We start from the raw sequence: 26,484 nt of genomic DNA, 5'->3' as shown, positions 1-26,484 counted from the left end.
TTAGCTGGGTGGTGGTTCCAAACATGCACTAGGACAGCTGGCCAGGCGGGAAAGAGTTAATGTGCAAAGCTGAGGTTTTCCCCAAAAGCCCCAAGTGCTTCATTGTCACAAAAATAGCACCTGTTCCTTTGAAGGGCAAGAGGAAAGGTTCCTCTGTGTTTTCAGGTAGCTGTGAGCAAGAGAGAGAGCCCCCACTTAGAGGGATGAGTCCTTTGTAATTAGAAATTTGGGGTTGTGCCTGGTTGATGGGATTTATTCTATTTTTATTTTTCGGCTTGTGTTGTGGAGGTGATTCGAGGTTGAAAGGGTGCTGTATCCCTTCAGAGTTAGCAAGTCCAGCAGCTGCTTCCGGTAGGAAGAAAGTTTTCATCGACTGCATCCACGTGCCCGGATCTTAAAAATTTTGGCATGAAGGATCAGGCTTTGCATTAGGGCTGGATTTAATCCCTGCTTCTGTTTTTCCTGATTTTTTTATGATAGAAGTCAAGCATCACAGGGAGCAACACCTATTTGGGAACCAGCATTCCCAGCTTGTGGATTCTGCAAGAAAAGTACTCCCCTCACCCCAAAAAGGCCACTGAATGACTCGAGCGTGTCCAGAGAAGGGCAACGGAGCTGGGGCAGGGTCTGGAGCACAGGTCTGCTGGGGAGCGGCTGGGGGAACTGGGGGGGTTCAGTCTGGAGAAGAGGAGGCTGAGGGGAGACCTCCTGGCCCTCTGCAACTCCCTGCCAGGAGGGGGCAGAGAGGGGGGATGAGTCTCTGGAGCCAAGGAGCCAGCGCCAGGCCCCGAGGGAATGGCCTCAAGCTGCCCAGGGCAGGGTCAGGCTGGCTCTGAGGAAGGATTTCTGTGCAGAAGGGGCTGTTGGGCGTTGGAATGGGCTGCCCAGGGCAGGGGGGGAGTCCCCGGGATCCCTGGAGGGGTTGAAGAGTCGGGCTGAGCCAGCGCTGAGGGATCTGGGGGAGTTGGGAACGGTCAGGGTGAGGGTCATGGTTGGACTGGAGGAGCTGCAAGGGCTTTTCCAACCCAGATGATTCTGGGATTCTCAGCAGAGGTGGGTGCAAGGTGAGGCAGGTTTCCCAGCATCTCCCTGCCATCTGGTGGAAGGAATCTGAGGGCTTTCCTTCAGCCCACGGACAACCCTTACTCCACAAGTACTTGTGAGCCAGCCACAATCGTCTGGGCTGCAGAGGATTGCTGTAAGAGCCATGGGGAAGCAAGGCAGAGCTTAACCAATTTTTAATGCAGTGAGGGAGATCTGGTTGGATGTTATGAAAGCTCCCAGGAAGTAAGGACACCTTAATGCTAAAACAGATTGTCCTGGGAGGAGGTGAGTTACCAAACATTAACGATCCTGCTTTTGGGGTGGAGGATGGACTAGAGCAGGTCTGCAAGCCTGATGCTTCACTCAGCTTCTGCCACCTCATCCCAGAGAGGATTAACATCATCTAGGAGAGCACGTATCGCTTCTCATCTCTTGACAGGCTGAACTCTGCAGGGGAGTTTGCAGCCAGTTTTCCTCCTTTTTTTTCACGTTAACAGATCGTGCGCCCCACCAGAGGGATAGCTCTGGTAACAGACAGATAGATAACATCAGGCAGTTAGTTGTTGGAAAGACAGTAGGAGTTTGACCATAAACCAGCAAAAAACCCTTTGACTTCTGCACAGACAACATGAGGGAAATGAGGGGAATAAGTGAAAAGTTAAAAGCTGCCTCTTTTTTTGTTGTTCTGCTTGTAAACAGCTGAGGTAACACCAACACAAAGTCTGAACTTCTGTTTTCTGTGGATAAGAAGGTGGCAAGGCCAGCCCTACTTGTTTGTAATAACTGAAGAGAAATGGGTAATTCCAGCGCATTGTCTGCATCTCCCCAGCTGAGCCAGGGCCTCAGCTTACACATTTGCAGCTCGTTAGTCAGGCGGGACCTTAACTGACTGAATCTTGGGCGTGCCCCAGTGTGCAGCCAGGTTTCAAAGTACCCAGTGCCAGAAACCAGGCCGTCAAGCCTGTCCACTCTGTGCTTACAGTTGGGCTGGCAAACAGGGCTGTTGCTGATTCAGAGCTCACGAAAAGGGGTTCTCTGCTTTCACGAGCCGCAGAAGAGTTCAAGAAAAAACCCCAGCCAGCAGTATAGTCCCGGGAGCAAGCTTACAGCCTGTGCTGGTGTTTCCTAGTGCTTTGGGATGCCTTTGGAGTCCCACGACTGTTAGGGGCTGGCACCTTTAGCAACAGAGGCACGAGAGACCATCCCCCTTAATTGAGAAAGCGGGTCTTGGGGCTGTCTGGGGCGTGTTGGAGGGCTGAGGGTGCATTTTCTCGTTTCAAGCTTGTTGCACACTCTCACATCCTTTGCTTGCTCCCACACCCGTATCATCCACGGGATGGAGCCGGTCACTAATGCCCTTTGTTCTGGCCAGCTTTCATCATCTCAGGAGGGCAGAGCTGCTTGTGATCCCTGCCAAAGTCATGTTTTGGGAGCAGGACTCTCACTCCAGAGCTCCTGAGAGGAGCAGGTGAGATCAAAGGGTAAGTTCCCATCCAAATTACACACTAACCCTCGAACAGCTTTGGGAAAAGTAGCACCACCTCCCTGCTCTGCCTCAAAGCAGCATGTGGCCAGCTGAGGGCAACTCGCCGCACTTCTACAGGTCCCACTCTCCAAAGTCAGTAATTATCCTCCTTGCATTACAGGTGGAGAGGCTGAATCATACCAAGCCAGTTTGCCTCGGGCCTGAAAGCAGGAAGAGCTGTCCCTGTGCAGAGCCCAGCGGGACCCAGTGCCCACCTTTTGCTCTCCAGCCGGTTCGCCTGGAAACCACAGAGCTGCCGCATGACGTTCTCCTCTCCTCCCACTGAATCAGCCCTTTTATTTACCCATTGGAATGCAAAGTAACAGGACACCCTGTGAGTTTTATCTCTCCCCCGTATCTTTTGTATCGCTGTCGAAGTGGTCGGACCGGATTGAGCGTTTTAGCTGCGGAGATGGGGTGGTTTCGGGGTTGTCTGGCAGGAAACTGGGTGGGAGGGCACTGTCGGTGAAATTTGAATTTAGGAGTCACGCTGAGAACAGAATCCGTGGGCCACACTGCAGGGAAGGAAGTCCTTCGCCTCTGAATCCTTTCGCGGGTGCTCCTCAGGGGAGCTGGTTTTCCTGGGAACTGCCTCCCCCAGAAGACTCGTCCCCTGGTGCAAGCAGCGGCGTGGTCCCTCCTTGCACATGGACGGCATTCCCAGGGCCGGGAGCTGAACTCTCCTGCCTGTTCAGCCAGGGTTTGCTGCTCCAGCAGCGAATCCCCGGCTCAGCTGGGACTCCCCCGGGGGCCGAGCTCACGGCGGTTTTAGCTCTTGCAACTTGCCTGCAGTGCTGACAAAGACGGGCTCGGTTCTCCTAAAGCCGGGTGCTCTCCTTCCTCCTAAAGGCGTGTTAAAACCTCGACTTGCTGCTCTCACGATGCTGTTGTGGCCACGCTGAGACAACCTGAGGAGGAGTAACAGCTTTTATTGAATGAACTGATCGAAGCGGGAGGAAACAGAGGCTTTGCTGCTGACTGCACGTGGGTAAGTGGCTTGCTCTTTCTGCTTCAGTTACACCGTCGTGGTGGCTTGCCTGGGCTCAGTAGCCTTCCATCAGACTCGAGACACACGTGGAAATGTTTTGCCACAAAAACCTGTGGCCGGCTGCTTGCTGGGAACTGCTGCTTGGTGTGTCAGGACCGTACAGCGCCCAGGCAGAGACGGGCCCTTGTCAATCCCGGCGGCTGCAGCACAACCGCAGAATAAATCACTCTCCTTCGGCACCAGAGAAACGGGAACCTGCCGTTTCAGGCTCTACGCCAGCTGCCTCCCAGCTATACGGTATTTTATATTTAGCACGTGCATTGCTTTTTTCCCCCCACGGTGATTACATCCCCTTGTTCAAAGGGCCACTTGGGCTAATGAATTGGGCTGTAAAACACCGGTGGCTTGAACACCAGGAAACACGGGGCGTTCGCAGCTCTCTGTGAAACCAAGAGATCTTTGCAAGAGGCACCTGAGCCTCCAGGAGTGAGTCTGTGTCTTGCCCCCATTAGCCACATCCCAGGGTGTTTGCCTGGAGGAGAGTAGTTGATCTGCTGAAGAGGAGAAATTTGCACTAACAAAGATTCAGCTCGGACTAGCTGCTTTATACCTAAACCGGGCTGTTTGCAGCGGGTATGCAGTCAGGCTGGAGCTCCAGCACTCAGCCAGGTGGGGAGTGGCTGTAAAACCAGAGCTCTGGGCTGGGCATCGGCAGGAGAGCTGGGAGCAGCTCCTGCCATCAGCCAGGGGGGGAGGTTGAGCAGGCGGACTAACAAAACCACGCCTGGCAGGGGAATGCCTTAAATCCAGAGAGAGTGCCTGCCACGCAGGGCCCAGCCAGCGGCTGGGATTCAGACGAGGGAGCTGGGAAGGCAGTTCCAGTAATATTTCTGTAAGAGAACACAAGTTCTGTTACATTTTCCACCTAAAGAAAACAGATCTGAGGCCTGGCACCACCTCTTTTTTTATTTCCCCCCCCCCCAGAGACACACCTGCAAAAGGGAGGAAAACTTGCGCTCAGCAGGAGACATTTTAAAGCAAGGGGGGAAACAAAGGTAACCCAGTATCTCCCTGTGGCATGCGAAGCGGTGGGCAGCTCCTCTTACACCAAAACCAGCTTTCTGGGAAGTTTTAATGTTCAGATGTGGCAAAATAAAATCACTTTCAGGGCTGGATGCAGTTGGTGGAAAGGGGTGTGCAGGTCAGCGGCGTATGTGTTGGTATAGACTGTCACATGTAAGAGGGAGAAGGGAAGAATCTTTCAAGAAAGATGCTGGGGTTCAGCTGTCTTTAATCCTGACTTACTATTGAATGTGAGAAATTTTAAATATTGAAGGGAGGCGGGGGGGAATCATCCTACGAGAAGGGAAAAATGATGGATTAAAACTGTGTGGGGAATGTAGATTTCGGCGTTAAAATGTGGCACAGAACAGGCTTTGGAGGTGCGACCCACAAACACCAGTCCCTGCCCACCCCTCTGCCAGGACGACAAAAAGCCAAGACCACGGCTTAAGCTCGCTCAAGTTTCAAAGCAGACTGGTAACGCATCAGTTAATGAACAAAGCCCTCGGTTAAAGTCAGACCTGACGGCTTGAACAGGTTTAGAGTGTTCTCCAAACCCAGGGCTTCGCCGCCGGCCCATATTTTTATTTTTTTTTTTTTTTTTTTTTCCGGGGGCATTGTTCAGTATCAGACCACGCATTCCCCGGGAGCTGGGGCTGATGGGCGAGTGCCAGATCCGGATACAAGTGCGATTTTTGCTGTACTTCACAGCTGCTCAGTGTGCTAAGAGGTGGCTCCTTCCTGAAGGGCTGTAGCCGAGCTGAGAGCAGGTTCCAGGCTGGGATAAAGGGGAATATTTTCCTTTGGCAGCCCCTGAGCCTGCCAGGTGTTTGTGGGAACCGCGGGCTTGTCCCTGGGGCTGCCGTGCCGGTGCTGGCTGTTGGGTGCCCTCTTGCCAGGGGGGGTCTCACAGCTGCGGTCACTCGAGAAGGGGTAAGCCCTTGGGTGCATAAAGCTTCACCCTAGAAGCTGCAGTGTAGGTGAGTGTAGCGAGCCTGCCTGCTGACTGTGGGGCGGCTGGTGTTGGCAAAAGACAGATTTTTCTGGTTTACTGAAGCAAAGCACGTGGCAGAAGGGGCTCCGCGGATGACGCGGGGTGTTCTGCCCGTGACGTTTCCCCGTCCTCCCCGCGGCCGGCTGTGAGGTGGGAGAGGCCGGCGGACTCGGGGGACCCGCGGGGTGTTTCCGTGTTCCCGCACCTGCCGGGAGCGCGGAGAGGAGGGGCCGGGCACCGCGCCGAGCCGCGCCGAGCCGAGGAGCAGCCGCGCCATGGCGGCCTGAGCCCTCGCCATGGAGCTGGGCCCCACGGCCGCCGGGGTGGGCATGAGGTACAGCGCCCAACCGCAGGTGAGAGCGGCCCCCCCGGGCCGGGGGGCCGGCGGGGCGCTGCCAGCACCCTTCAGCCTTTGGCCGAGCTGCCTCCGCTCGCTCCGGTTCCTCAGCGAGGTCAGGAGCAGCCGGTGGCTCCGGATCCCTCGGGAAGTGGGGGAGATTCCTGCCCCCCCCTCCGCCATCTGGGCGCCGCCGCCGAGCCCAGCGGAGCAGGAAAATTAAAACCAACTTTGGGAAAGTGGAAATCCCTGCCCGTGGCCAGGCGGCAGTCTGGGCCGGCGTTGGACTGCCTCGATGTCAGCGCCCGGCATCGCTCTGACCGTTTGGATTTCGGCTTAAACTAGGCACGGGGATGCGAGTAAAGATCAGCTACGTGGAGGTGAACTGTTTGCAGCGCATGGGTCTGGGTTGTTTAGCAACAGATCTAACTAAACCTGTTCAGGAGGTCTTGACTTTAACCGAGGGCTTTGGGGCTTTGTTAATTAGCTGATGCATTATCAGGCTGCTTGGAAAGTTTGAGCGAGCTTAAGCCATGGTCTTGGCTTTTTGTGTAGGTCGTCGTGGCAGAGGGGTGGGCAGGGACTGGTGTTTGTGGGTCGCACCTCCAGAGCCTGTTCTGTGCCACATTGCTGTTTCAAATCCGGGCTTTTAGGTTAAAGCAGGGCAGCAGTGCTTTCCAGCTGACCCGCGGGCTGTCTGGCGTGGGGCTCTGAGGCCTGGCTTTAGCGGTTGTTATCGGGCGGTGGCGAAGGAGCTGGGCTCCAGCGTCCATCAGAAAGCTGGCCTACAGCAAGGAAAAGTTCTCCTTGCCTCCAGCCCCACTGTCCTGCGTGTCGGGGCCACGGTGACTGCTGGGAGTGGGAAGGAGATGCTCTCACTGATACTGCGCAGCTCGAGCTCCCTGTTCCCTGGCCGGGTCAGGGTGACACCGCTGTGTGCGGGTGATCTTCCCTTGGGATTAAAAAAGAAAAAAAAGGTAGGTTTGAGGTGCATCTTTATAGCAGGGCTGAGCGCCCGAGCGAGTCCCCTCACACTGGGGCAGCGGTGTGCCAGGGTTTTTCCCCTGGTTCTGCATCACTTTTCCCCCTGCATCAGTTCAGGAGGAGCTGATTTGCTTTGGGGGGACTTCCTCGAAAGTGGTCCCTGCCCTCCTGGCAGTTAACAGCCTGAGGAATTTGTCCCTCACGGACCCACTGTCATTGGACTTGGCTCCCTGTAAATATGACAGAGGAGCAAATGTGAGTTGTTTTGTGGCGACTGCATCTCCTCCTGGGGCAGAGCGTGACAGCTCTTGGGTGCACAATGAGGAGAGGCTGTTCCTCTTTTCTCGGAAACGCTTTTCTCTGGGGTAGTGGCTGGTGGGTGAGCTGCTGCTCGGGCCAGTTCTGCTGCTGTTGGTGCCAGAGGCAAACAGGGATAAGGAAGGCACGATGAGAAAAAGGCTGAGGCCAATCGAGTGTGCCAGACCTTTGCTCAGCAAACAAAAGATCATTTTGTAGAACTACTGAGGGAGCAGCGAGAGAGGTTTTGAGGGCCTGGCTGTGGGGAAGGGATCAGGGCAAAGGTTCTCACCTTGCCAGGAGTAGCGATGCCGTGTCCACGCAAAGGCCACCGGGGCCAGCCTGGCAGATAACTGTGACCCCCGGGCAATAGGCTGGGGAGAAGGAGGGAGCAGCTGTTTGCAGACAAAGGCTTTGCCTGGTGGGAGATGTTGGTGTTTGGCTCCAAACCGTCAAATGTTGTGGGCCAGATCCACCTCAGAATCGTAAGAATCAGTGAAGAGTGCGGGTGAAATGTCGTGATGAGCGTGGAGTGTTGCACTGAGGTCTGGAGCGCAGCTGGTTTTGTTAGGCTGCTGGAGGGTGTTTTTGTTGCTCAGACAGTCCTGTCTGTACCAGGAAAGATGTAAGAGTGTTTTCAGTAAGCAATTTGCATCTGCAGCGCGTCTCTCTTCTGCTCTTGGGATATAACTGTGTTGTAGGGAGGAATTTCATGGCTCGTGGCTACATGTATCAGGCCTGGAAGGTAGCTTTATTTCCCACTTCTCCCCCAGAATTGCTCAGACTTAGATGTAAAAGTCTCTGCTCCACTACAAACGCAGTCAAAAGCGTAGTTGCTTTTTCTGAGCTGCTGTGTTCCATGACACTGCCCTGATAAGCCTGGTGTGGGGCAGCAAGCCCAGCCCATGCTGTCCTGGGCAAACATTAACTTTAGTTTCTTCTGTAATAAACCTAAAGGAATTTGGTTTCTTGTGTGACTCAGGATGGTCACAAGACAACTGAATACTGTAGAGGATTGAGCTTGGAATTGGTGTGTGAAATAGGTGTGTGACTTGTGACTTGTATCTTTCACTATTGCACTTGCCCTCTGTGCCTGGAAGGTAAAGAGTCAGGAGGACTCTGTGGCCCTTATTTCCTGCTCCATACTCCCTCGTTGGTTCTGATGTCATCATTTTATAGTGTCATTGCCATTAATAAGGAACTGAAGATGAAGAATAACACACTGACAGTTTCTTCACTCCTTTACTGCCTGTGTTGAGGCAACACAGCATGAATATGCTTTACGGGAACTTAGCTCTGATGCGTGCTGTTTCCGTGTGTTTCGTACCAAGAATAAGAAGAGAATTGAGATTATTCTTATCAGATCTCTTCCTGGTGGAGTGTTGGGGTTTGTAGCAAGAGTCAGTGCAGAGTTGGTCTCAAGAGTTATGTAGCTGCACTTGAGCTACTTGGGTGAAGCAAGTTGTACGCTGTGCACGCCATGTGTCAGCAGCTTTTAGATTTAATTTCTTTTTCTTATGGAAAAGAGGATGTTTCCCCTCGTGCCAGCACCACAAAGCTGGTATTGGCTTTCAGGATGATCTAGGAAGCCTCAGGTTTTGAAAACAGAACTGTCTTGACTCTTTCTGTGCTCCACAAGCCCACCCTGTTGATCTCAAAGGCTGGGGCATCCCAAGCTGAGCCTGGCTTGCTGGCGGTGTCCTGAGCTGGTTGATGAGTCAATGGATTTCATTCCTCTCATTGCTCCTGGGATATTTGTTTTAGTTTTTGTTGAACGCCACCTGAGGCAGGTGTGGCTGGAAAAGGGGAGGTGGGAATTGCCTCTTGGATACACAGGCTGGGATCTGCAGGGTGTCATTAACCAGCAAGACTGTAACCGTGTAGTCCGATGACTGCTTCACCTGAGACCTCCCCAGGCCACCTCCGACTTGGCATTTTGCAGGTTCCATTTCTTGGCTCTGTACATTCGCGCCAGACTGTGGGTCTTTTGCGGTGAGGCTGCCTTGGTTACACACCTGCTCTTATTTCTGCTTTGAGCAGCTGAGTCTGGAGCGTTGAGAAAGGCCGAGGGAAGCAGGTCAGTCTCCCGGCTGCCTTGTGCTGGATGAGCAGATTAACCAGCGGTGGTAAGGGGTGGGTGAAACTAATGGCCAAGCCCCCACTCCGCATGGGTCAGGGTCCAGTGAACCAGCCCCAGCCGAGTGGGAGATGGAGCGTTTATCTGGGCAGAGAGGGAGCAGTGAGGGCTTCTGCTGCCCGGAACATGTCATGCTGTCTCTCATTGGGAGATGCTGACCCCAGACAGACCCTCTTTGTACACATCTGTGGCACGTCCCAGCCTTTCTGCCACCCCCTGTTGCGGGAGGATATCTCCACTTTTGGGTTGGCACCCCCAGTTCAGAGTTGACTGTGACAGGTCCCACCATCCCCGGGCACCTGCTGAATTTCCTGCTGACAGACTTAGTCACTTCTGCATCTGGTTTGTCCAGTCTGGCAGAGTAGGGTTGGCTGTCTAAAAATACACCGTGTGGCTGGCTTACGGAGGAGGAGCAGAGAGGTTTGCGTACGCTCAGGACTCCGACCTCTCTGCACGGAGGAGTTGTGTGTAGGAGACCTCCAAGTGCTTTATAAATATGTCTGTGCTGCACTCCTTTTCCAAATTTCCTCGTGGAGATGGTACTCTGAGGTGTGGAAGAAATGGGGCATCGTCTGTCTGGCCCTTTCACTTGACTGGCGTGCGGCTTCCCTGCTGACGCTGCGACCAGGAGCCTCCGTGACGCTGCCTCGGTGACGGCGAGGAGGAGCAAGAGGAAGTACCTGAACCTGTGACTAAGGCGGAGAGAATATCAAGGAAGGTTTTCTGTTAATGATGTTTATTGGAGTAGTTTCCTCGAGAAGGGTGAGAGAGTCAGACCTTGAGTCACTTCGGGCTAGAGACAGTTTCTCGGGGAAATCACGGACAAGGTGAGAGCAGGACGTGTGTTCAGATCCTCTCTGGTTCCCATCTGCTGGTGCAATGGGCTGTGCAGTACCTGCGAGGGGGACATGCAGAACCGTTAGCTAAAGGAGATTAAAATCACAGTCGTCTTTTGCTTGATTTAACTATGATCTTTTGAGCCTGTCTTGCTTTTGATGCCGCCTGGTTTCTGCCCAGCTTAGAGGTTGGTGACCAGCACCCAGAGGAGGTATTTTTCCCCAATGGGCATGAGCGGGATGTGCAGCAGAGTGGAGGCTGAGCCACATTCTTTGGGTGCAGACGACTCTGGTCTTAAGGTCAAACGGGTGCTTTCCGTGCTGACTGTGGGCCGGGAAGATTCAGCCTCTTACTCAGAGGTCAGGACATGGGGCCCCATCTGAAATCTTCCTGGCACGGCCTGATTCAGCATTCCTGTAGTGCTTGGGGGATGCTTCAGATCCTTCGCCTTTTCTCGAGAAGAGAGTTGGCAGGGATTGCTGTGGCTGACCCAGGCTGCGACACGCGGCAGCTCTGCAGAGCAGCTTCACGCCAGCGTTGGGGCTGGCTGGGGAACGTAACGGTGCGTGTAAGGCGTGAGGGTGGAGGGGGTGAGATCTGGAATATAAAGCAGAGGGCAGGGACGGGAACCTCTTTGGATCCAGTCTTGTATCTGCCTCTAATCACTGGGTAACTTCCGGCGAGTAGCAGTGTCAGCGGCTGCTTACGCAGCTTGTACAGGAGTAGTAACAAAAATACCCTTCCTCGGAGTCCCCACGCTCCTTGAATTTCAGTGCTGTGGGGGGTCACAGCCATCTCCGCTTTGGAGAAAGAACAGACTGACAAAGGCGTGCTGTAAGCTCTCTCAGGTTTAAGATCTTTCATCCTTTTTTCCAAGGAGAGCAGAGAAATTGTCCAAAGAAAGATCAGATGGTGAGTTTTCCTGCCTAACTTCTCTGGTCACGCTGCAGCCACAGGAAATGTGTTTGCATGTGTTGGAGGTGGAGGGGAGCTGTGTTTTCCTTCTGATTTAATCACACCGATTAGTTGTTCCCCTCTAAGAGCTTTCTCTCTGCAAAGACACCATCTTTAGCTCGAGGAGGATGTTAAAATGTGTCAGCCACGGTCTTGTGCAGGATGGCCTTGTACAGCAGCAGTATCTCCTGCTTGCGGCTGAGCCTCATGTTTTTTTTCTGGCAGTTTGATGAAACCGAATTTTGGGGAGTTTTGCAGAGGGCTGAAGGTACCCGCAGCCGGAGGGTGCACTGTTTGAAAACAGGGTTTTCTTTGCTCTAGCCAGAGGAGCCCTGATTTCATTGTGCTGTTTTGCTGCTGCTACCACCCTGTAACGTTACGGTGTGATCCCTCTTTCAGGGAAAAAAATGTCATCTGGATGAATTCAGCCTGCCAGGGGAGTTATGAAGGCCAAGATTCAACAGCTTGTCCCCAAAAATTGTTACTCGGAGCATACAGAGGCACCGTCATCCCCCTGCGAGCTCCCTGACCCCGAGCAGTCTGGGAAAGCTGCTGCTGTGGGAACAGATTCATCATTTAAGCCCCGGAGGTGTTTTCTTGCCACAGGCTCCTGCAGATGTTAGAAGAGAATTAAATACTTTCTTTCTGCTAACAGCAGCAACGTATTGGAGGTCCTGGGAGGACTTGGCACTGCAAGCAGCCCCATGGTGGGAGAAGGGAGATGCTTGTGAGATTTGAAGCTGATTTCTTCTCTTTACCTGGTTTGGGGGTATTTCTTGCATGATTTGGAAACCAATGGCTGTTTCAAAGACGGTGCGTCAAACTCCAGGCAATCATGACTTGGATTGATTTAGGATGTTTGTATGTATTTAAGCTTTATTTTGTGTGCTTCTGCTTTGAAGTTTCCTTGGGGTTATGTTTTCAAGTTGTTCCTGCCTGATCGTAGAAGCTTGAAGGGGAATCAGAGCGTTCCCCCATGGGATTGTCCTCTGTGGCTCTGCTTGGCCTTTTATTTCTTCTAGGGGGGGCTGGGTGTTGGTGGCAGAAACAGCCTGGCACCTCAGAGTTGGTTTCTTTCTGCTGGCCCTTAGGCTGTAAATCTCACAAGTGGGTGAAAACTTTCCTCCCCGTGCTGTAGTGGAATGCTGCCAAATGATAAACTCGGATTATTCTGAGAGAAGATGGTGCAAAAGCTGGTAGGTGCTCTGGTCACGGTGGCCTTTTAGTAAGTGTTTGCAGAGGATTAAATTTAGTCCTTTACAAAAATGTAGGGTAAGGTGCCTGCCGTGTCCCTTTCTTTTGTAAAGGGCCTCAGGCAAATACCACAGGGAGGAGAGGCTTGGGTGAGGAGTGGAGGGTGGGAGGAGAGGAGGGACCGAGTGAAGAAAAGGGCAAAAGGAGCAGAGGAATGATGCAAGTGGGAGCTGGGCTTCTTTGCCTGGGTCTGTTGAGAGCGCAGGGGGCTCCAAGGGCCCCCTGTCGACAGGATCCCCTTCGCTGGATGTCTTTCCTGGCTTTTGGGGGCTTGTGACATTCTCATCAAATGAAGCCGAGCCAGTTATAGGGTCTGTTTGTGTCAGCCCTGGGCTGAGAGAGGACAGGCAGCATCTGACCCGGCGTCGTGTTTGTGGGGACGAGGTTCCCGTATGCGGAGCGCAGGGGTTGAACGCAGCGAATTTGTGCTCGTCGGCACTTTGCGTTGTGGTGGCCTTGCTGGCATCCAGAGCCCCGTGCTGCTGCCCGGGAAGCTGCCAGATGCTCGGGAGAAGGGAAAACGGGCAGACGGTGAGCGGGGAAGGTCGAGGCATCCTTACGGTTTGGGCAGTTTGCAGCAGACAGGGAGCCCTCCCTACGTAGGGGGGCACAGGGAGAAAGCGGTGCGGTCTGCTCTGGGGAGGAGAGGAACTGCCGGGGTAGTGGGTGCAGATCCGGGTCCCCCCCAATGTCCGCCTGGACCGAGGATGCTCTGGGCTGCGTGGCAGCCTCTGAAAACATCTGGGGCTGCAGCCATTTCCCCCCAGGGTGGAGGTGCAGGGCCGTGAGCAGGGCAAGGACGGCGGGCAGGTAGGCCGGAGGCGTGAGAAAGCGAAACCCCGGGGCACCAAGGGTTCTGCAGCTGCTGCAGGGCTCTGCTCTGCGACAGAGACCTTCCTCTTCATCACCCAGCCCGGTGCGGGGAGGTGATGGCACTACGGGTATCGATCCTCCTTCCTGCTCTTCCTTCGCCTTGTCCTGAGAGTCTGGCTGTTCGTGGGCTGTGGGGGGTGTCTTGTGTGTTCGTCTTGATTTTTTTTTAGTTTCTTTTAATCGGTATTTGCGCTGAATGGGAAATGCCAGCAGGAACACTGTGTTGGCCCAGGAGATGTACAGAGAGACACACAGATACAAAGGGGGGAAGTAGCTTGGTTTTTCCTTTTACAGGAATACTGTTCATAGCGTGCTGTGCCCCGCCAGCTGCGGGTGACACACCTGCCACACGGCGGGCGCTTTGTAGGGGCGGATTTTTGTCTGCAGCTTCATCTGCCGGCAGGCAGAGATTTTGGAGGTTGTGGGCTTGTGACCTGCCGTGGTCACGGGGGGGTGTGTGGACTCGCCCCTGTGTTTGCTTGAGCTGATGACCTTATATTAGGTCTAAAAAGGAATTAGGTGTGTGCAGAAAAGCAAAGCAAAAGCTGTCAGGGTTTGTCTGGCCGTGGGGTGGCTGCAGAGCTGTCGAGGCATGCCATGTGCTCTCGGTTTTGGGGAGCTGCCGTGGACAGGGAGCTCTGCTCTAGACTTTTTTTGTGGTTGGACCTTTCCAAACCAGGCTTTGGGAATGGCCTTTCCACCATCCTGCCTTCTCTCCCCCTCCTAGGAGATGAACAACCTGGAGGAAGGGGTGGAGTTCCTCCCTGCCATGAACTCCAAAAAGATGGAGAAGCGTGGCCCGAAGCGGCAGGTGGTCGTCACCGTCATGATCGTTGTTTTCTTCCTCATCTCCCTCGTCACCGGCCTCCTGGTTTGGCACTTCAGATGTGAGTATGAGGGCTGGTGGGCTCGTAGGGTGATACCCGGGGAGCACATCCACAGGGAGAAGCTTCGTCATCCCGTCTTGCTCACATGTGCCCTCTCTAGCTCGGGGGAGGCTCCAGGAAGTGGGGGGACACCATTTCCACCCCCCTGCTGTGTCTGGGACCTGCTGTGCCACCATCCCAGCCCTGCCTGACCTTCCTAACTCTGACCTGTTGCCTTCCAGACAGGAACGTGGCTGTCCAGAAGTTTTTCAATGGCCACTTGCGGGTCCTGAACTGGGACTTCCTTGACGCCTACGAGAACTCCAGCTCGCCCGAGTTCATCATGCTGGCCAAGAAGGTGAAGAGCACGGTAAGACGCTTCTTGCATCCCTCCTCCTGCAAGCAGGACGTTTTTCCTCTTGCCACAGGGATCTTGCATGTAAGGCTGCTTGGAGCTTTCTTGCTCCTCTCAGCTCTCCCCGCTTGCCGTGACACCCTGGGCTGGGCACAAGGAGCCTGCCTTTAAGCTGGGTCTTGGCGTCATGGCTCCAGCCTAGTGCCACGGCGTCTCTCTGCCTCTGCAAGCCAGCATGTGCTGCAGGAGGCCACCGGCGCAAACTCCAGGGTCGGTGGCTGAGTCGGGGCCAGGAGCTGAGGCAGGAGGGTGTCTGCCCTCTGTGCCGAAGCCGCGGCTGGTCTTGCCTTTCCTCTCAGACTCAGGTATTCGTTGTGCTTCCCCCGGGGAAGAGCGGGGCGAGCTGAGTCAGAGCAGGCTGTGGTGTGCAGGTCTGGGCACTTCTGGGACTCTCAGCTCTCCCTCTTCCTCTCTTTGGGCCCTGTAGACTCCTGCAGCCAGGGATGCCGGGTATGTGCCCTGATTTTCCTTAGCAGGCTTGAAGCTCTGTCTGTGTTTAGCCTTTCCCTGCTCCTCACTTCCAGAGGTGCTGAACATCTTCCTCAAACCTTTCAGGTGGGGGAGATCTACAGGAATCACGCAGATATTGGCCCTTACCACAAAGAGACAGTGATAACTGCCTTCAGGTGAGTGTTAGGTGCTGTATAGCCCCATTCCCGGGCTGCTGGGTATGGGGGCACCTCGGTAGTCACTCTGAGTGACACAGGAAAGGGTGGGCAGTGACAAGTGACCTGAAAATGTGTAGTGTTTTCTGTCAGTCTTCATCACTGAGAGAGATGTCTTGGAAAAATCAAGATATGGTGCAGTAGAGCCCTATGAACCGCAGCAGGTGGTGCCTGGCAGCTTCAGAAGGGCTGAAGGGGGCTTTTGCTGGGCACAGTTTGCTTAATTTATCCCTGAGACTCTCCCTTCCCCACGGTCACCCTCCAAAAATGGCTCATCAAGTAGCCTGGCCCCTTCTTCCACTGATACTCGAGCCCTCCCATGCCTGTCCTCGTCCTAACCCCATAACCTTGCCCTCCCCTGCAGCGAGGGCAGTGTCATTGCCTACTACTTGTCAGAGTTCCTCGTCCCCAAGTACCGGGAGGAGAGTCTGGACAGGGCGATGGCAGACAAGCAGAGCCTGGTCCAGAGGTGGAACCCCCGCCTGCGAAACCCCATGCTGAAGGTGGAGTCGGTCATCGCTTTCCGTGAGTGCTGGCTCTGCCGTCCCTGGGCCTCTGCGGTGGGGCTGGGTGGGACACAGCCCTCCCTTGGGTGCCTTTGGCAGCGGGGATGGCTTTAAGGGCAAGCAGAAGGACCTGGCTTTCCCAGAGCTGCCTTGAGCGGGGAGGCTGTGTTGGGCCCACTCTGTGTTCTCCCCTGAGCCCATCTGGGGAGGGACAGGGATGAATCCTCCCTCCTGCAGAGGAAAAGCTCGATCTCCTGGCTCTGGGGAGCCTCCCCCTGGACAGCTTTTGGTGGGGAGAAACCCCACCAGCACAGCCAAATCCCAGGGACTCCCTCAGCTTTGTGCCCAGGGACTTTCTGCAGCCCAAAGATGACACCTCCTCTGTTTTTTTTCCTGCAGCTGCTGACCCCAGCATAGCTTACTCCGCTCGGGACAGTAAGTACAGTTGTTCTTCAGCCTCTGTGCTCTTCTTCAGACCTCTTTGGGGTGGCAGTTTCCTTTGCGGGTTGAGGAAGAGCCCAAGTGTCACAGAATCTCAGAACCTTCAAGGTTGGAAAAGCCCTCGAAGCTCCTCCAGTCCAACCATGAACCTCCCCCTGACCGTTCCCAGCTCCACCAGACCCCTCAGTTCTGGGTTAGCCTGACTCTTCAACCCCTCCAGGGATGAGTAGAGGTGCTGTGTGTGCACCTCCATGTGCTGTTGAGCTGGTTTGGGGTTGGCCAGACTGGCACTGACCTAGCAGTGGTGGGTGGCCTTGGCTTCCCCGCCTTGGAGGCAGGGGGAGATAAGCAAGGATGCTCCCTCGAGGGGTGTGAACTCCCCATCCCAGGGAAAGGCAGGGCAGAACCTCCTCGTTTGCCTTGTTAACTCTTCCCTGCTCTCCTGGGCAGATAGCTGTGTGTTTGCCCTCCACGCCAAGGAAGGGGAGATCACCAGTTTCACCACGCCGGGCTTCCCCAACAGCCCGTACCCCAACAACGCGCTCTGCTACTGGACGCTGAGGGCAGACGCCAACTCCATCATCAGCCTGACCTTCAAGACCCTGGAGCTGGAGCAGTGCACAGACGACAGCGACTACATTAAGGTGTACAACTCCCTGAGCCCTGTGGAGCCCCACGCTTTGGTCAGGTGAGTGTCCCCGTTAGGTTCCTGGACACCGAGTCCTGGCTTGAGGTGGCAGGGTGACACTAAGAAGTCCTGAAGGTAACTGAGCTGCTGTCCCTGCTCAGAGGTGATCTGTGCTGCTGGAGGCTCTCTGTGGCTAACGGATTTTGTCCTTTACTTCCTAGGCTCTGTGGGAATTACGCCCCTTCCTACAACCTGACCTTCCTGTCCTCCCAGAACGTCATGCTCGTCACGCTGGTTACCAACAAGGAGGGGAGATTCCCCGGCTTTAAGGCTGAGTTCTTCCAGCTCCCCAAGATGAAAGGTGAGCTGAGGCCTTGTCCCGCTTCCCCCCACCTCTTCCTGCCACGGGCAGTTTGCCAGGGCTGTTTCCAGGGCCGGGAGATGTGGAAGCAGGTCCCATCACGGCTCTTGGAGCTTGCCTTGCCCACGGTGCTCTTGGCTGCTGTAATGATGTCCCCTGAGGAGGGCAAAGAAAGAATGATGGTGGATTAAACATGCAGATTGATGTATGCGGGAAGCACCTAATTGATCTCCTGGGTTCTCTCCAAGCCTTGGAGCAGAGCTGCTCTCTCCAGAGATCAACTTAGCTTTGTTAGAGATGGTTTCATCTGCCTCCCTTCCTGCCTCGGGTGGTAGCCAGCTGAGGCTTGGGCAAACCACGTCTCTTTGGATCTCTAACCAGTTTTCGTCTTCCTGCTTATCTTCTAGTCTGCGGTGGGACTCTGAAAGCAGAGAGTGGCACCTTCACGACTCCCTATTACCCAGCACACTACCCCCCAGCCACGGACTGTGTCTGGAACATAGAGGTGAGACGGGGACCTCTCTTTGCCTTAATTAATCCCTCAAATGCACTTCGTTATGTGGGACAGTCTGACGTGGCTGGAGGGAGGCTTTAGGAGCTGGTGCCAGAGGCAGAAGAGGCTGCGAGAGGCCTGAACCCCACGTGACATTTATCGTAGCCCCCGTTATCTGTAGCTTTACACAAAAAGCAAGTGGGCTTTGGGACAGGCCAGTCACTTACTGGCAAAACTGGTGGCAGGGGAAAGAGTCTGCGCTGGGAGAACAGGCACAGCTGATGTGTCTGGCTTCAGGCTGTGCTCCGTGTGCTCGTTTGGGCTGGGACTCTGGGCTCAGCAAGCCATGCGACTCTAAATGACGGCGTGAAGCACGACGGCTTTCCAGGAGGGTGTTTCTTTTTCCACTGGATTTCCTTCTTCAGTTACCTTCTATCCTCCTCCCAACCCCTTTTCCCACAAAACTTCTTCCCATTTTCTGTGCTCCAGTAAACAACATGCCACTGACTCCGCTTCCTTTTGCAGGTCCCCTCGAAGAAGAACGTGAAGGTGCGTTTCAACATGTTCTTTGTGCTGGAGCCGGGGATCCCGGTGAGCTCCTGCACCAAGGACTACGTGGAGATCAACAGCACGAGGTGGGTGTCGGGCGCTGTCTGACCCACGGCTTCAGCCCTGCAGAGGCCACGGTCAGGGGAATTGTGTGGCGTCCTGTGATGTGTTTTAAGTTACATTCACCATTTGCTATTACACAACGTAATGGCAGCTGAGCCAAAAAGACAACTTGGTGCTGCGCAGGGGAAGTGGGTAGTGTTGTTTCACAATGTTTTGGGCAAGGAGCTGACTCTTCCTCAAAGAGAGAGGGTTTCAAAGTCAGCACAGTCACATCTCTGGCCCTGGCTAGTTCCCGCAGTGGTCCTTGGGCAAGTGATTCACAGAATCATCCAGGTTGGAGAAGCCCTTGAAGCTCCAAACATGACCCTCCCCCTGACCGTTCCCAACTCCCCCAGATCCCTCAGCGCTGGCTCAGCCCGACTCTTCAACCCCTCCAGGGATCCCGGGAACTCCCCCCCTGCCCTGGGCAGCCCATTCCAACGCCCAACAGCCCCTTCTGGAAGGAAACTTCCTTCCAGCCCAGGGTGGGACAGGATCCTGCGGCTTTAGAGGCTCCACAGATCCAGAGACACGGTGGATCTGAGATCAGGTGGCACTGTGTCGGGCAGGGATCTGACAAACTCACTCCCAGTTGTTTCCAGGGTCACAACTTGGGTGTGTGCAGCTGGCCCAAACCTTCTGCCAACAGCAGCAAAATTCATCTTCCGTGTGCAGTCCTTGAGGTCCATCAGTTTGTGGCCTCTCTCTGTTCTCCTGCACCCTGAGCTCTCCGGGGGTGTGAAGGGACCGTGATGGGGAGCTCAGGGATGGAGGAAGGTCTGCTCAGTGCTGCTCTCCCTTCATCTTTGCTCTCTCTCCCTGCAGGTACTGCGGGGAGCGTCCCCAGTTTGTGGTGGCCAGCACTACCAACAAAATAGAGGTCCGGTTCCACTCAGACCAGTCCTACACAGACACTGGCTTCTTGGCTGAGTACCTGTCCTATGACTCCAGCGATCGTGAGTTGAAACCCTGAAGCTGTGGGGGGAATTGATCTGCCCGAGGGCTGGAGGCTGTCCCTCCTCTGCGCTTACGCTGCCCTGTAAATTGGGAAGCTGTGTTTCTGGGGGACAGGAGTGTGTCTTTTTATTTTCCTGCAAACCTCCTTGTATTCCTGCTCTGTTCTGAGGAAGAGGGTGTTTCTAGTGCTGGACAGGCCCAGGGGACATTGAATGCTTTGGGGAAGAAGAGACATAGAGGGGACAGCAGGCAGGCTGACAACGTCGTTTGATCCCCTTTCTCCCCTCTCAGCCTGCCCTGGCAAATTTACCTGCAACACGGGCCGCTGCATCGACAGAAGCATGCGCTGCGACGGGTGGCTGGACTGCGTAGATGGCAGCGACGAGAGATCCTGCAGTGAGTCTTGTCCTCCCGCTCACCCCAGTCTGCCTCGCTCCTCCGGGCTGCAGTGAGAGGTGCTCGGGGTGGGCATCGGTTTGGGATCCTTTCCCAGCGTAGGAGCCAGGAGTTCCTGCTAATCCAGCTCTCTCCCAGTGGGATCTCCCTCCTTTTCCAGTCTCTCCCAGCTGGGAATGTGTTTTTTCGTTTAATCCTCCTGATCGGACTGAGCTGGGTGGTGTATAGAGTCTGGAGCACAGGTCTGCTGGGGAGCGGCTGGGGGAACTGGGGGGGTTCAGTCTGGAGAAGAGGAGGCTGAGGGGAGACCTCCTGGCCCTCTGCAACTCCCTGCCAGGAGGGGGCAGAGAGGGGGGATGAGTCTCTGGAGCCAAGGCCCCAGCGCCAGGCCCCGAGGGAATGGCCTCAAGCTGCCCAGGGCAGGGTCAGGCTGGCTCTGAGGAAGGATTTCTGTGCAGAAGGGGCTGTTGGGCGTTGGAATGGGCTGCCCAGGGCAGGGGGGGAGTCCCCGGGATCCCTGGAGGGGTTGAAGAGTCGGGCTGAGCCAGCGCTGAGGGATCTGGTGGAGTTGGGAACGGTCAGGGGGAGGTTCACGGTTGGACTGGAGGAGCTTCAAGGGCTTTCCAACTGAGATGAGTCTGGGATTCTGTGAAAGAGATGTGTTTTGCTACCAAACTGGGCAGGCATTGCAGAGGAGGCCCAGAGAGATACACAGGAGTTGCTTCTTTGTACAACAGGTTTCCTTCTTGGATTAGCAGAGCGCTCTCATCGATAACATCATTGTTCAGCATCTGAAATTAATTAGAGAGGATGGGATCCCCTGGTTTGGGATCTCATTTGCAGATAAGGGGCTGCTTTCTGAGGATTCGTGTGCTGCTGGCCTGGCTGCCAGCGCCGTGATCGGGGTATCTCAGGTGCTTTCCCACAGGCTGTAGCAATTTTCCTCGGGTGGTTGCCCCTGGCTGTAATATCAGCCTCAGCCTTAACGCCCTCGGAGATTACAGCACTCCAGATAGTTGGTTTTTCTCCAGAACAGTGGAAATACTGTTCTATAGCCTGAGTGCGTTAGGTATTTGTGTACGTGGCCCCAGGCTGTTGTGGTGTTTCCTGGTGCCCTTGCACGCCCGCCGGGAGAGCTGCCCAGCGGCGGACGGGTCGCTGGTGACTCCACCAGTGCCTTTGGACCCTGATTTGTGGCGCTCTCTTTTCAGCCTGTACGGACCAGCAGTTCAGGTGCCAGAACGGCTGGTGCAAGCCCAAGTTCTGGGTCTGCGACAATGTCAACGACTGTGGTGACAACAGCGACGAGCTGCAGTGCAGTAAGTCACTGGCTCCGAGGTGAAGGGGGCAAAGGGGGCAACTGAGGCGCGGAGGGAGGCGAGTGCCAGGCTGGAAACACGGGGGCAAGGACCCCAAAAGGCCTCGCCTGGTGCAGCTTCCTTGAGTCCACATGGGAGCTGGGAGGAGAGGAACGAGGGTGAGCAGAGGTGCAGGAAATGTGGGGTTGGGGGAGAGAAAGATAGGGAAGGTAGGGAGTCTCTGCAGAGAGACCTGGATCGATTGGATCAGTGGCCAACGTTAACGGGATGAGCTTCAACAAGGGCAAGTGTCAGGTCCTGCCCTTGGGCCACAACCACCCCCTGCATGGCTACAGGCTCGGGGAGTGTGGCTGGAGCTGTCTGGGAGAGAAGGATCTGGGGGTTCTCATTGACAAGCAGCTGAACGGGAGCCAGCAGTGTGCCCGGGTGGCCAAGAAAGCCAACGGCATCCTGGCTTGGGTCAGCACTAGTGTGGCCAGCAGGAGCAGGGAGGTGACAGTCCCCCTGTGCTCTGCACTGGTGAGGCCACACCTGGAGGTTGTGTCCAGGTTTGGGCACCTCAATCCGAGAGAGATCTGGAGGGGCTGGAGCGAGGGCAGAGGAGGGCAACGAGGCTGGGGAAGGGCTGGAGAATCAATGCTGTGAGGAGCCAGGGAAGGAGCTGGGAGTGTTCAGTGTGAGGAGGAGGAGGCTGAGGGGAGCCCTCATCCCTCTCTGCAGCTCCTGACAGGACATTGCAGAGAGGCTGGGGCTGGGCTCTGCTCCCAGGGGATCAGGGACAGGACAAGAGGGAACGGCTGGAAACTGCCACAGGGGAGGGTCAGGCTGGGCGGGAGGAGAAAATGTTTCCCAGACAGAGTGGTCAGAGAGTGGAACAGGCTGCCCAGGGAGGGGGGAGTCCCCATCCCTGGGGGTGTTTAAGGGCCGTTGGGATGAGCTGTGGGGGGATGTGGGGTAGGGGAGAACTTTGTAGAGTGGGGCTGAGGGTTGGACTCGATGATCCCGAGGGGCTTTTCCAACCTGAGTGACTCTGTGAAAGGGCGGCATCAATCCGTGGTGGTGGGCAGGTTGGAGAAGAGCGGGGATGCAGAAATGGGTGTTGGTGTGTTGTAGCTTTGTCTCGGGGGGAAGGGAGGGGGTCGGAGCCGTGTGTCGGGGGACGGCTCAGGAGCTGCTCCCTTCCCCAGGCTGCGCAGCCGACAGCTTCAAGTGTGACAGCGGGAAGTGTGTCCCCAACGCGCACAAGTGTGACGGGAAGGACGACTGCGGCGACGGCAGCGACGAGGGCGGCTGCGGTGAGGACGGGCTGCAGGGGGGCTCCTCCCTCTTGGGGAATCTCCTGGGGAGGGGTAGAAGAGGGGAAGGGCGCGATCTCCCCCGAAATGGGGCTGACCCCCGTCTCCTTTCTGCCCGCAGCAACCCGCACAACCGTCCCCTGCAAGGAGTACACGTACAAGTGCCGCAGCGGGCACTGCGTCAGCAAACAGAACCCGGAGTGCGACGGGGAGCAGGACTGTGAGGACAATTCAGATGAGGAGAACTGCAGTGAGTACCCTGGGGAAGGAGGGACGCGGGTTTCCCGGATGGGCCTCGGAGAGAAACACCTGAGTGTGGTGGAGGGTTTTTCTGCGCCATAGCTTGATCTGAAAATAGCCAAGGTGTGTTCTTCAGCAGTTTGCAGCACATCTGTGTTGCTCAAGAGGGCTCACACAGAGAATACAGGGCTTTGTCTGCATCTTTATGGACTGGGCTGGTAAATATTTTAGCATATTTCACATTTTTGCTATCCCTGACATGGGTAATGGGGCGCTTGTGCTGTAGGAGACATCCCAGAGGAACACAAGGGAGGTGGTGAGCGGGACCGGGAGTAATCAAGTGCCCCTTCCCCTTCCCCCCCAGACTGCGGGATCCGCTCCTACACGAGGAAGTCGCGGATCGTTGGCGGGCAGGACTCGGACGTGGGAGAGTGGCCGTGGCAGGTCAGCCTCCACGTCAAGGGCCAGGGCCACATCTGCGGGGCCTCGCTGATCTCAAGCAGCTGGCTGGTGTCAGCGGCGCACTGCTTCCTGCAGCTGCAGGGCATCAGGTGGGTGGGAGCTGCCTCAGGGACAGCCCCATGGTGGTGCTTCTGTTGTCACAGAATCCCAGAATCATCCGGATTGGAAAAGCCCTTGCAGCTCCTCCAGTCCAACCATGACCCTCACCCTGACCATTCCCAACTCCCCCAGATCCCTCAGCGCTGGCTCAGCCCGACTCTTCAACCCCCCCAGGGATCCCGGGGACTCCCCCCTGCCCTGGGCAGCCCATTCCAACGCCCAACAGCCCCTTCTGCACAGAAATCCTTCCTCAGAGCCAGCCTGACCCTGCCCTGGGCAGCTTGAGGCCATTCCCTCGGGGCCTGGCGCTGGGGCCTTGGCTCCAGAGACTCATCCCCCCTCTCTGCCCCCTCCTGGCAGGGAGTTGCAGAGGGCCAGGAGGTCTCCCCTCAGCCTCCTCTTCTCCAGACTGAACCCCCCCAGTTCCCCCAGCCGCTCCCCAGCAGACCTGTGCTCCAGACCCTGCCCCAGCTCCGTTGCCCTTCTCTGGACACGCTCGAGTCATTCAATGGCCTTTTTGGGGTGAGGGGCCCAAAACTGAACCCAGTCACTGATGTGCAGCCTAAATTTTCCAGCATTTGAATAGGAACCCCCCAATTTTTTCAGTCATTTCTCAAGGGAACTGTTTAAGATCGTGAGGTACCTAGTCTGTGGGACGTGGGCTCACCCTGCCCTGTGTTTTGTGCCCTGTGCAGGTACTCAGACCCCAGCCTCTGGACAGCCTACCTGGGCCTGACCAACCAGGGCAACCGCAACGGCGACAACGTGCAGTCCCGGAAAGTCAAGCGCATCATCTCCCACCCCTACTTCAACGACTACACCTACGACTACGACATCGCCGTGATGGAGCTGCAGAGCCCGGTCACCTTCTCCTCTGTCGTCCAGCCCATCTGCCTGCCCGACGCCACCCATAACTTCCCTGTGGGCAAGGACCTGTGGGTGACGGGGTGGGGAGCGACTGCAGAAGGAGGTGAGCACTGCCATTGCCTTGTGAATTTGGGGCTGTGTGTGGCTTTAGGGAAAACAGAGGCTTTCTGGACACAATTTTAATGTACAGGCTTGCCTCGAGACTGGAATCAAGTGAGATTTCTTTGGGAACGAACAAAGTTGGTGCCTTAGTCCTGCTGGAAAACATTAGGAAAAAGCGACATGGATTTATGTACTAGTGGGTTGTTCGGAGCCCGAGTGAAGCGCAATGCTGCTCAAAAAAGCTGCCCCCCCCTCCCTCCCTCCCTCCTCGCAGGCAGCGGTGCCTCCATCTTGCAGAAGGCAGAAATCCGGCTCATCAACCAGAGCATCTGCAACGAGCTGCTGACGGACCAGCTCACGCCACGCATGATGTGTGTGGGGATCCTGACGGGCGGCGTGGACGCCTGCCAGGTAGGCCAGTGCTCGGGTTTAGTGCTGGGAGGAGGAGCCTTAGGTAGGAAGACAGGCCCTTTGCTCAGCCCTTTTTATTCTGGCACTTCCACTCGCCTTTCCATGAGTGAATATACTGCAAATAGGAAGTGGAGATGCTCTAATAAACTGGGATATTTTCTAATACTCTGCCTGGGTGGTTCTTCACGAGCTTCCGCACATGTTCCTGACCTGGGAAACCTGCAGCACAGATCCCCAGGTCTAAGGGGGAAGCTGAGCTCCCCAAAGTAAAACCCTTTCATCCCGTGCACAGCAGCTCCACCGTGCTCTTTTGGGCAGCCTAAAGAAAAGCGCCAAGCTCCAGTGTTTTCAGAGTCTGGACAAACTGGAATGGGCATGAGCATCAAATTGTGGTAATGTCTGACTTTTTAGTAACAAAAGTATCTCACGAGGTCGGAGAACAGTGCAACCGCACTCCAGGCCACTTGTTTAGCTCCTTATTCTGGGGCTTTCACTCTTATGGCCATGCTTAAATATTTCTTTCCACTTTTTCTTGATTCAGGGGCTTGTACTGACAGCTGACCTAGTCTCCAGCCCAGTTCAGTGGAGTTAGTAATTAATGTTTGTGATTTGCTCTGTTTATCACTTTGCGTTAGGGCGATGTCCTAATGCTAGTGTGTGTTTGTGGGCAGGGAGACTCCGGGGGCCCCCTGGTCAGCGTGGAGCCCAGCAGTCGGATGTTCCTGGCCGGCGTGGTGAGCTGGGGCGACGGCTGCGCCCAGAGGAACAAGCCTGGAGTGTACAGCCGCCTCACCAGCCTGCGACACTGGATCAAAGAGCAGACGGGGCTCTAGGGCCGCGCTCGTCCCCACGGGGACACGGACAGCTCACGGAGCCGGGGGGGGCTCTGGGCACTGGCATTTCTCCCCCCCACCGGCAGCACGCAGCCGCTACTGTGAACTTCAGCCCTCCCTCTACCTCGCGCTGGGACGCCCCGTGCGTACTGAACAGCCAGAGCTGGTGGTTTAGCCCTTTGTGTTCCCACCTCTCAACTTAAAAATCAATGTTTGGAGTGTAAGAAATTTCCCTTTAGTGAGTGAGTGAGTGCAGCTCCCATAAACAGCTTGAAGGACCAGTCATTCAGGACATCTATAAAAATCAACTTAAAAATCAAACTGAAAGAAAGAAGACAAACACTTTGCCTCTAAAACCCACAAACTTTATGGGGACGGATTCAAACTCAAGCTTTCACAATGTATTTTCTATCTCCATTTGTTTTCAAATTTGTTTTCACACTCCCGTAGACAACTTGAAGGACCAGTCACTCAAGACATATATAAAAATCAACTTAAAAAAAATTAAAGAAAAAAGACAAAACACTTTGCCTCTAAAACCCACAAACGTGATGGGGACAGGTTCAAAACCAAGCTTCCAGAATGTATTTTCTGTCTCCCATTTGTTTTCAGACTGCTGTCTGCAGCCCTAGCTCTGGTCTTCAGTGTGGTGGGGCAGGGAGGAAAGAAGTTCTTACCCTGATTTGAGGGGATCCCCTTCAGGCTCCCTCCCTGTGTGTGATCCTGCACCACGGTCTCCTCCTTCCATCCTCTGTCCCGTGAGTCCAGGGCGGTGGGGCTGGAGGAGAGAATCCTGGCTGAAACGTTACCACAGCGTGCCTTAACGCTGGGCTGGGGTTTAGCCGACGCTGGCAGGAGCTGCACCCGGTGACTTCCCCGTCCTGGCTGCGAGGAGCAGGAGGGCTGTGCTGAATGTGGGCCTGGGGTTTGTCCCCTGCCAGTGACACCACAGCTTTGCTGTGCCAGACACCAGTCTTAAACCCTTCTTACTTTTGTAAAGAAAAAAAAAATGCAACAATGTGACTTGTGAATGTGCCGATTTGATTTCTTTTTTCCTGTGTAGCCTGTTCTTTACCCTAGAAGAGCACACTCCAGTTGAGGTTAGTTAGCCCCCTCCTTGCCTGTAAATACATCCTTTTGTAAAACTATATGAAGTGGAGACGCTCTAATAAACTGGGATATTTTCTAATA

At 55.2% G+C, this 26,484-nt stretch overlaps 1 protein-coding gene across 2 annotated transcripts; it reads left to right on the top strand.

The window, feature by feature from the left end:
* The first annotated feature begins 3,100 nt into the window (after window positions 1-3,100).
* On the top strand, window positions 3,101-26,484 carry ST14 (ST14 transmembrane serine protease matriptase). Of its 2 annotated transcripts, none has more exons than XM_074927370.1 (19): window positions 3,101-3,557; window positions 14,014-14,173; window positions 14,395-14,522; window positions 15,123-15,193; window positions 15,597-15,757; window positions 16,138-16,173; window positions 16,630-16,867; window positions 17,029-17,168; window positions 17,576-17,673; window positions 18,187-18,296; window positions 19,138-19,268; window positions 19,561-19,665; window positions 20,877-20,984; window positions 22,172-22,279; window positions 22,401-22,529; window positions 22,884-23,070; window positions 23,776-24,050; window positions 24,324-24,460; window positions 25,132-26,484. In XM_074927370.1, exons 2-19 carry the CDS (start codon window positions 14,017-14,019, stop codon window positions 25,291-25,293), a joined length of 2,481 nt encoding a protein of 826 aa, XP_074783471.1. In that variant the 5' UTR covers window positions 3,101-3,557; window positions 14,014-14,016; the 3' UTR covers window positions 25,294-26,484. The 2 variants fall into 2 exon arrangements, with proteins under 2 accessions (XP_074783471.1, XP_074783470.1); XM_074927369.1 differs by lacking the exon at window positions 3,101-3,557 and adding an exon at window positions 5,871-5,966.

This window comes from Athene noctua, chromosome 26, assembly GCF_965140245.1.
Source record: "Athene noctua chromosome 26, bAthNoc1.hap1.1, whole genome shotgun sequence".
NCBI classification, from domain to species: domain Eukaryota; kingdom Metazoa; phylum Chordata; class Aves; order Strigiformes; family Strigidae; genus Athene; species Athene noctua.
The sequence above is the reverse complement of the archived record's forward strand: the minus strand, read 5'-3'. Positions and strand labels throughout refer to the sequence as shown.